We start from the raw sequence: 10690 nt of genomic DNA on the forward strand, positions 1-10690 counted from the left end.
AACAAGGCCCAAAAAGGCCGTTGGGCCTAACTGGTGGGAGATCAAACCTAACAGGTTGTGCATGTAGCCCAGCAGCAGTGCCGAGCGGGGGAACTCGATGTACCTGCAGCGAAAGATGGCGCCGGTGATGATGCGGTGCCATTGCCTGCTGATGAGGGTGGCGCGGTCCTCTGGTGGGAGGCAGACGAGGCACTCTTCGACGAGCTCATCCATCAGAGCCGCCGGATCTGGAGACGACAGCGCCACCATGGTGGTTGGTGGCTAGGGTTTAGCCTTGGTTGGCGTTGGCCGTCGGGGAATATGCGTTGCGACTTGCGATTGCAGGAGTGGAGCGGCGGCCAGTGAAGTGCGGTCTGATGGTGATGGGGCTCCCGGTGCGGCTCCAAGCCTCCAACGCATTGCAATTTGGGCCCTGGGTGAGGTGGGCTCAAATGCCACAAAATAAGCTCAGATTCTCAGTTTCTTCTGGCTTTTAACGTTGCTCCACGGTCAGATCAAAATACCAAAAAAGTCCTTGCACCTTCAACTTTCCCCACGTACTATTCTCCTTTTTATTTAAAAGAAAAGTTCCATTCTCCTCTCTCAATAAAAAAGTCATTTTGTTGCGTAAAACTTTGATAAATAATATTTGGATAATGTTTTAATTAAATAAATAGTTCCAAATATTTAGGTTTCGAATTTGAGTAAACTTTTTGTAAACTTTTCTTCACAAAAGTGTTAGTATAGTATTTTGCCAAACAAAACCCTTTTAGAAGATTTATTTATTTATTTAAAACCTAGAGCAAGTGGTGCTCAAATATATCTTCTACTAGGATCATGCCCGTGCATTGCAATGGGAGCAAAAAAAAATTATGATGAGATAATTTGTTTTGTGTAAGTGCAATCAAGCCCTAATTGTGGGTTTTGGTGATAATTACCATGTAATTAGAGAACTATGAGATTTATCGAGATGACAAACAGATAACCTGAAAAGGAGCATAATACATGAAATGGTGGAGCCCCCAACTACAAAAGGACGCGACAACCGACTCAAAGGCGTTTAAATTATTTTATATTTTTAAATTGAGTTTAGGAAAAGCCATACTATAAAGGGGACACAATGCACAAGCTTTAATGTGCAACCAAGTGCTCAAATCATCCACTAAGTATCCTCAAACCCTCAGCCTTAATAGCAAGCTTTCACTCATTGTCTTTGTAGCTGTCAGGCTTGAGCGGCACTACCGCTCGTGGAGCCGCCACTCATGGAGCGGCACATGGGGATATTTCTCATCTCCCTTCTCCTCCCAATTGTCATCTCGAGCATTCTCTTCTCTAGTGCGACCAAAGCAGCTCTCTCTCTCTCTCTCTCCCTCACTCACCATTAGAGCACCTCAAGCTTCTCCTTTTGATTCCTCCTCCGATTCCTTGAGAGATTGAGCCTCCAAACTGCAATAGAGAGCACTCCAGCCTGTTCTTCAACTCCTAGAGCATTTGGTTCACGTTCAAGCCGGTGGGTTGTGTTTGTTACTCTTGGAGCTCTTGCTCCTAGCCGGCTAGGCATCGCCCGTCGAAGTGCGCCAACTTGTGTGGCAGCTTCGGGACGTTTGTAATCACCCTCTAATCTAGTAAGAACCTCTCATCTCAGGAGACTTTCTCTCTTGATTTGAGAAAGAGGATAGGGTTCTTGAAACCCAAGCCTTGGTGGCTTCATCAACAATGTGGAGGGGTAGGCATGCCTTCGTGGTGAGCTGAACCACAGGATAAATCCTCGTGTCTCTTGTATTCTTGCTTTTATATTGTGCTATACTTGTTTGTGTGGTGAGGGGGTTTGGTCCCCAATCTACTCATTCGTGCACTTCCGACTACTACCAACGGGTGGAATAGGCTCTACTCTACCCTAGGAAGCTCAGTAAATTACTCGATCTATTTTCCTTTGGGTGGATTTTGAATTGTGATCTCGAGCTTGTCAGGCAGAGCGACAATGCCGTGCAGGCTTCTAACAAAAGTTCAAGTTTGTTTTAAACAGGCTTATTCACCCCCTCCCCTCTAGGCATAGTAGGGATCCTTACATATAGCCATCAACATTCAATTGCCAAGGATCAATTATAGATGTCACCATTTCTTGAATTACAAATGAGAGTGGCTTGAGACACGAAAATATACAGCTGACATCCCAGTGTTTTCTTAGTAGGAGATGAAGGCTACTCTTCCGAACATGCCTCTCCCTCAGCCCACCGCCCTGCCCCCTCTCCTCCCCCCGATGAGGCCACACCACCCACCCGCAGATCGAGCACCCAAGCCCAAATCCCTTCAACCCGCTCCTAGATCCGTATTCACCGGTTGCTGGTCTACCGTGTCATGGCAAAATCGACGTCGATCCATCCCAGACTAGGAGGCCGCAACGACTCCCTCATCCCCGTCAGTGGCGGCGGTTCCATAGCCTCCGCTGCCTGTTCTACTTGTCAGTGGTGGCTCCAAAGGCTGGTCCAAGTTCAGGCGTTGGCAAAGAGGTGCAACAACTACTTTCATTCATTTGTCGGCCGGGGAAGAGGTGACCTCACCATTGCATGCAAAGAGGTTACAACTACTTTCGTTCATGCAACCAAACATACTACCTGCATCTATTGCTTGCATATGTCTGTGCAGCCTTGCAACCAAACACCAGCTCTAATGGGCCTGGATGAGATGAAACAAGCAAGCAAGCAATAGTCTAGGGCGTGATTGGTAGGCTGAACTGGTCCGTCCTCGTACCGTTTAGTTGTCTGACTTCATTCATGCGGCGTGTTTGGTTGTCCTCCTCGCACCTTTTGCATGCATCCTTTTATTCATCTGCCCTCCTCCATCCTGCACGACTTCGTCTTCTCAATTTCCACTTCTCTCTCTATGCAGGATGGCTTGATTCAGGCATGGCACAGGGACCCATGTGTCATACACTCAAAACTCTTATCCATGCATGCAACCAAACAAGATCTTATCTCGCACTGGACCAACAACAAAGACAACCAAACACAACTGAGTGCACGGTTTGAATATGCATCTCACCATACTGGACCGGCTCTCCATCCTGGCTCCCCCTCGCCAAAGCAACCAATCACGCCCCTATTGCATCTCTTGAGCACGGCTGCCATGGGGATGCCTGGATACATGCAGGCTGGATGGAGCAGGCAACCAATCACGTCCAAGGTTTCTGATCCATCTACCCTGCTTTGGACAACATGCAGGAAATAGTCATGTTGTTCTAATTCCTCCGTGGGGAATTAGAAAAAAAAAAACAGCTACAATGAGATGCTGTAGTTGTACCCAAATAATAGCCTCGTGGGGAAAAAAGAGAGAAGGCAGCCGTTCTAGCATCTTTACTGCTCACTCCCTCCTGCAAGGCTATCAAACCAGTTTGAAGACATATTATATGATAAAATAAATGACATATAACCCTCCTTAATTATCATATTTGATCGCTGATAGACATTAATGGTATATATAATGTGAATTTTGAGGATCTATATATATCTAAAACCAATTTAGGACAAGTTTAATGCTTGGGTATCTTATATATATTATACTAGAAGAACGCTCCGCGCGTTGGTGCTGGAATCGCCGGTGAAATTATACTACTTATATTTTATTGAATAAACATCATAATAGATGTTAGTAGATGATTTTTAGCATTCTAATGTGGACAACTAAACATATATTAGTAAATAATGTGGTTTGCTAATGTGAATAGCTTGAATGAAGATATAATGTCATGTGTTAGTTGGATGTGTTAGTGGATGCTGATGTTGACACTTTGCATGACGAGATAGTTGAATGTGCTAGTGAGATGTTCTAGTGGATGCTGATATGGACACTTTATATGGCAAAATAAATTGCTAGTAGGATTTATCTTAGATAGTAATATACTAGTGCTATAAGACAACTCAGTTCTTCCTTCGGAAGGTGAATAATTGTAGAGGAAGCTTTGTTAATATTTTGCCAATAATTCACTCACAATTGCATGGTAGGTGCCTGTGTTAGCATGCACCCATCACAACTGGATGGAACTCGATTTAGTTTTTTTCTAAAAAACTGAAAATAGGTTTTATTTTTTGTTTTTATATTAAAACGAACCATACAGGAAAACTGACAATTATTATATTAAAAAGAAAAAGTCCAAATTGGACAACAAGTTACAACAAAGGGCCAAAGCGTCGACAACGAGAAAAATAGGTTCTATTTAGTTGTTTGTGGAATTGCATTTTTTTTGTTGCAAAATGCATTGATTGGATATTTGGATGTCGCTGATAGTTGTGTAACATAATTGCTATTTGATAACTGGTTGATTTGGGTTTATTCGGCAACCGAATTCTGGGTTGTCCGATGTGGTAGTCGCGCTGCCTCTGCTGCCCGATCGCGCTGCATCTTCCGCCTGAAGCCGCTGCGAGCCGCCGCCCGAAGCTGCTGTGTGCCGCCACCGCCGCCGCCCGCGGAGGTCCGCTGCGTTGCCGGAGTAGATGTAGAGGTTGTCCATGACGACGGGCCGTCCACCTCCACCACCGTCATGGAGTGGTGGCCCTCGACCGTGAAGTTGAGCGCCCACAACAACATCAGGCTGCCGATCGACACGGAGGTGGTACGTCTTTCTCGGCATGGGAGCGCCGGCGGCACGCAGCCAGCAGGGCGGGGGACGTTGCAACCGGCGCGACTGCCCTTGCTGGTGGGAAGAGCACACAAGCAGTGAATCTGCAATTTTTTCTAAAATTTGTGAACAATTTGACATATATTTCTCTGATGTCTAGAATGCAGTTTTTTTAAAAAAAATTTGGTATATATTTGTGTTATTTCCAAATTACACCACTCTGTTCAATAAATTACACTATCATTGTAAATATAGTAATAAAACGGTGTAAATATATAGTTATAAGACAATATAAGTGCGTAAAAAAAAAACTGGTTGCTATGAGGGGCTAAAACAACCCGTCTCCGTTCTAGCGCGCATAAAGTAGTGCTACAGGTCACACACATCCAACAAACCTACCAATCCACCCCTGATTCCACCAATCAAGGGGGGTAGAGCTAGCTACTCTTCCTATTTCGTTATTATATATATAAAAAAAGAAAACAATTCTCCGTACACACATCACTGATCACCTCTGAGTTTGGATCATGTCGCTGAATTAACAACCGCCAGAACGTCAATGAGAGCGCTGTTAGTAGGAAGAAGTAGTTCACCGATCGCCAAGCCGCGAATCTAACACACACCATGCACCCCTATATAAACCACACGAAAAGCTAGCTAGCAGAATCCACAGCCAAAGCAGCTCAAAGCACAAACAAACAAGAAACAACACACACGTGCACAGGTGACAGCATCACAGTTTACAGGACACAGAAAAAAGGAGTTCGAGTTCCCGCAATGGCCTCATCGAGAGCAAGCAGCAGCTTGGCGCTGGCCGTCGTCCCCCTGGCCGCGCTCCTCCTCTTGGCCGGCCCCGGCGCGGCGCAGTCCTCCTCGGCGCCGGCGCCGTCGTCGTCGTCGTCGTCGGGGTCGGGCAGCTGCTTGACGGAGATGGTGAGCCTGTACCCGTGCCTGGGCTACATATCTGGCAATAGCACGTCGCCCAGGGCGTCGTGCTGCTCCGCGCTGTCCAGCGTGGTGACGTCCAACCCGCGGTGCCTGTGCACGGTGCTCGGCGGCGGCGCCTCCTCGCTCGGCGTCACCGTCAACAGCACGCGCGCGCTCGAGCTCCCCGGCGCATGCAACGTCAAGACGCCGCCGCCCAGCGAGTGCAAGTGTACGTATATAGATGCTCGGCCGCGCGCCGCCTTTGCTCAGTGCGATTGATCTGTCTTTGTCATTATTGCCATGGTTGATTCAACGGCGAGCGACTTTGTCTTGCAGCCGTCGGGGTACCCGTGCCATCGTCGCCGACATCGCCGGCCACCACACCATCGTCCACAACTCCGGCGAGCCCAGCGGCGGCGTCGTCCGTGCCAGCTGCTCCCGCTGGTACGTGTATCTACTGTACAGTGCTGAGTCGTACTTGTACAAAAATTGTACATATATATGCAACAGATACGTACGAGTGAATTGTACATAATTTGTTATAATAAGAGTAGTATGAGTGTGAGGCGGATACGTATAAATTATAATCGCAAGTCACTGACTCTGTCCAAAAATTGTACGGCAGAAAATAGCAGATGTGTTTGGTGAGCTAATAACTAACGTGTTACGTGTGTGTGGCTCCTTGTCCCTTGATGCACGCAGCAGCTGGAACCGGGACGAAGGCGACCCAGACCGCGGAATCCTCCGGCGGGAGCACCACCGGCGGCAAGGCCGCCACGTCGGTTCTTCCCGTCGCCGTCGTCGTGCTCTCGGCAGCAGTCGCGCTGCTCCATGCTTGATTCCTGGATGTGCTTTGTCTGACTATAGAACTTTATGTATGTATCGATTGCATCTTTGTTTTGGTGTCTTTGCTGGAGTGTTTTTTATACACGTCATGCGCTGTGTATACAGAGAGTTATGCATGTATTCACAATTATTGTTTCAGTAATCAGGTTTATGTATGCATGTATTGTTTTCTTTTGTTCTACCTCGTCAACCAAGTTTTCCTCGGTGCAAAATATAGTCCATTAGAAAACAAAAGAAAATTCTCCATAGTGGAAAAATAATAACGATACCATTACAGGATCATAATGCATCAAACTTATCTACTGCAACCAACAATGGCATTACTACGCCATTTGACTACTACCAAGGCCTATCAGTGAAGACCAGTGAGGGTCGGAGGCTTTCTAGCCCCAAGCGCGTGGACTACAAAATGGACCAAATGGACATGGCCGTGGCCTGCTCTTAAGAGTAACTCCAATAGAGTCCTACTCGGACCTCTAAACCAAATTAAGGGCTCAGAGAAAACTACGACTCTAATAGGGCCCATACTCAAGCTCTCTAATTAGGGACGATGCCCTCCAATTAACCCCCTCGGGCCTCAATCCTAGGAACTGTCTCCCCGGCCCCTACTTTGGGTGTTGAAGTCATTAATCACCCATGCGTAATTGGAAACCTGCTGAATCGAAGTCAATCGTCATTGAATCGAGCTCGCCATCCATCAAACCGATTCCATCCGACCACCTACATGATCTTCGGCGCCGTCTGACCACTGCCTCACCACGCCGTCGTCCATCGAATTGGGCCGCACATGTGCTTGATTGGCATCGCCTCGCACCGGTATAGCTCCATACGAGGTTGAAGGAGAGGAATGTAGAGATCTGGGCGAAAGGGAGGAGAAAGGAGTATTTTGGTGGACCTGAGGCCTGAGGGAGATGGAGAAGAAAAAAAAATGAACCCAATAACTAGTGGGTCCCATGAATTTGAGGGCCAGGATATAGAAGATGTTGCTGGTGTTGATAGTTGAATATGGGCTCAAAAGTAGGTGAGCCCTCAAACTCCAAGTAGAGGCCCTGATTTAGGGGCTATTGCTGAAGATGCTCTTGTAAGATAAACGGGGCTAACATTCTAGTCTAGAACACATGAGTAGCGTTGTTCTGGTATCTGTGAAAACTAAGAACCCACACCATCAACGATAAGCTCAAGCGACCCAGTCCAACACTACAAGAAATATGTCATCTTTTGACATTTGATATTGGTCATAAAACCTGGAAAATAAGTTATAGGTTGTCATTTGTGACACCAAGTTGACAAAAAATGAAATGTCAAATGATGCGCATCTTTAATGACAACTTGTGACATTTAGGTGTTAAAGTCATAAAATTATCACTTTGATTTCAATCATCACAAACATTTATGACTTCTGATTTAATGTCATAGGTTTTGTGGACCTCGCCACATAAGTAGATGCTACATACGATGATAACAACTTTAGTATTGTTGTGAATGCAACATTAGAAATCCGCTAAAAAGACTTGATATGAAGCAATTTCACCACAAAAGAAAATCTTGAACAATGGGCATTAGGGTAGAGTTCCTGCTTCATCTCTTCCAATAGAATTGCAAACATAGTGTCGGGTTCATAAACCCGGGGTCCCTAATGGGCCAGCTTCCCAGCAAAAAGCTCAGTCCAGCAGACGACGTTGCAGACGACGCGCAACTCCTGGGCCGGCCCAGATACCTAACGACAGGCCTGAAGAGTGATCCAGTCTCCGACCAGAAGGCCTCCGACTCCAACCGGCCGGAAGGCCTGGCCAGGGAGGGGCGATGCTCGCTTCCGACTCTGACCCGCTTCTCCGACCGGAAGCCCTGGCCAAGGAGGGGCGACGCTCGCTTCTGACTCCGACCCGCGTCTCCGATCAGAAGGCCTAGCCAAGGAGGGGACGACGCTCGCTTCGACTCTAACCCGCATCTCTGACCGGGAATACACCGAACCTCTACATGCAGCTCTTCTCCGACCGGCACGGTCGGAGACGACTAGGAAAGATCGAATGGGGATGCCCGCTCGGTGAGGACCCAAGAAATCAGGCGGAGCAGATAAGGTAAGGCGCTCAAGTCAACCGCAATACCGAGGACCGTACCCTGCACACCTACAGGACAGTACTATCGGGTTATGTTAGAAGGGTACTTTATAACCTTCCAGACTAGTCAGAACATGAACAGTGTTGTGGGCACCGACATTTGCCATACTAGAAGAACACGATGGAGCCTACCATATGCATCTAGGCGTCAACAGTATTGTGGGCGCCGACAAACCGACTTGTACCCGATGGCGTGGGCAATAAGACTAGGTAACAAACACACACACTCTCTCTCACTGATAAGGCCATCCCTTTCATCTATAAAAGGGGATGCACCCTCTCCCAACAAAAGAGGGACGATCGACGATGGTTCACACAACAAAAAACGACAGACGGATCAATTCCGACTCTCTCTACTAGCTTTAGACACTCTAAAGCTACACAGAGCGTACGTTCCAATACTTAGCGCATGTACGAGGTCCCGTCACTCTCGGTCCTTCAGCCCAGAGTCCGATCGAACCTCTAACACCCCCATCTTAGTCCCACTCATTTGTAACCCCACAGCAAACTTCGAACACCTGGGCTCAGGAATAAAGTCACCGACCGACTCAAACTGGATGTAGGGCACGTTGCCTAAACTAGTATAAACCCTGTGTCATTGAGTGCTAAGCCACATCCGATCACAACATACGGTAAAACGACAAATATTTACTCTGGACCAAACGGTTTTGCTTAGATTAATCTGTCAAGAACAGTTTCGTCGTTCATCGGTTTGTGAGACTCCAACATTGTGAGATTAATCATTCATCTGTAATTTGGTTGTTTTCTTTTTACTCTTTCTTGTGTTCTTCATTGTGCAGGTAGGGGATAGCCTTCTTGGCGAGGTCAACCAGAACTGAGTCTCGGTTGATAACCAGAGGAGTTATGGTGCTAAGATTGCAGGGTTCGATCTTTCGATCTGAAGCCGGATCGGTGTGTTATTCTCCGCCACAACGATAGTTACCTCTACCTGATGGAAGATCAGGATCCTCGTCCCCATTAAGTGGTATCAGAGCTAAGATATACTATCAGGTTCACATTTATCCCCTAGTTTTGAGTGTTTCGCATTCGTCCCATAATCCAGTGCCATACTCATTTTTTTCCTGTCCTAGAACCTTCCGCGCCATAGCCTTTACATATTTTAGTTTCAGAGTTCGTCGTGTTGAGTTTGTGTCCTGGTCGAGGTCTTGTTGCTGGTTAGGTCGTGTTAGATTCTAGTTCGTGTGTTTTTCCCCAACGTTTCCATCAAATCCTTGCTGCCGTGACCAATTTTGCGCGCATTGTTTCCGTTTTGTCCTCTAATTCGGAGTTAGTTCTCAAAACTGGTCTAGTTTTCGCATACGAACTCAAATTTTGACGTTCCATATATCAAAATTGATCAGAATTTTTTTGGATCCGTTCATCCCTGTTCAAACGGGGTCAAAAAATTTTATTTTGGCCAAAAACTGGTCACAAGATCCTCTTTTCGTGGTCACAAGCTTTTTATCAATTTTGAGCACGTCTTCTGAATTTTCCACAGGCCATGCCTTTCACTTGTTTAAGCTCATATTTTCTGTGGTTACTTCTTTTGTGCTCCTAAGTGAAGAAAAAATATTAAAAAATAAAAAGGAAAAGTCAAAGAATTCCAAAAAAACAACGACAACTCAAAAATAGAGAAAAAAAGAGATGGCCAAAAGTGGAACAATATCTAGAGGAGCACATACAGAAGGCCAAAGTGAGTTGTGTTAGCGTGTGCTATCTGGTTCCTTGTTTGTGTTGCTCTTGCTATCCACCATACTTGTTTGTCACACACCTGGCACCTTGCTATCCATCATACTTGTTTGTCACACACCTGGCACTTGGAATATTTTAGACCAGCAACGAGAACAAGTACTTTGAACTATAATTCAGCATTACTTTTTGTTACTGACTTGTGTGCCAAATATTCATATTATTCTTTGTGTGCCTTTTAAGCTCCACAAACTCTTCAGATCAGTATAGAAAAAGGCCCTTACAATCTTGGTACCACTGCCTCACAGGTATCATGAACCAACCGCTAGTTGTACCGCCCACTGCTTGTGTTGGTAAGAACTTTATAAGAGCTTAGTAAGATGCTTCCACTTGCTGTGAAAAGTTACACCACTGCAACCACATAGTCATTTGATAGGTATAACTTTCACTGTTTGTTCTTGTTTTTTGTGTTTACAATGGCAGGAGATGATCAGACTGGAGATAACAATCCCAAGGA

General features: G+C 46.2%; 1 protein-coding gene across 1 annotated transcript; it reads left to right on the forward strand.

Moving 5' to 3' along the window:
- The first annotated feature begins 5276 nt into the window (after positions 1-5276).
- On the forward strand, positions 5277-6503 carry LOC136532455 (non-specific lipid transfer protein GPI-anchored 5-like). The gene is made up of 3 exons (XM_066525048.1): positions 5277-5750; positions 5858-5965; positions 6224-6503. Exons 1-3 carry the CDS (start codon positions 5372-5374, stop codon positions 6358-6360), a joined length of 624 nt encoding a protein of 207 aa, XP_066381145.1. The 5' UTR covers positions 5277-5371; the 3' UTR covers positions 6361-6503.
- The last annotated feature ends 4187 nt before the right edge of the window (positions 6504-10690 follow it).

This window comes from Miscanthus floridulus, unplaced genomic scaffold (genome assembly GCF_019320115.1).
Source record: "Miscanthus floridulus cultivar M001 unplaced genomic scaffold, ASM1932011v1 fs_626_3_4, whole genome shotgun sequence".
Lineage (NCBI taxonomy): Eukaryota > Viridiplantae > Streptophyta > Magnoliopsida > Poales > Poaceae > Miscanthus > Miscanthus floridulus.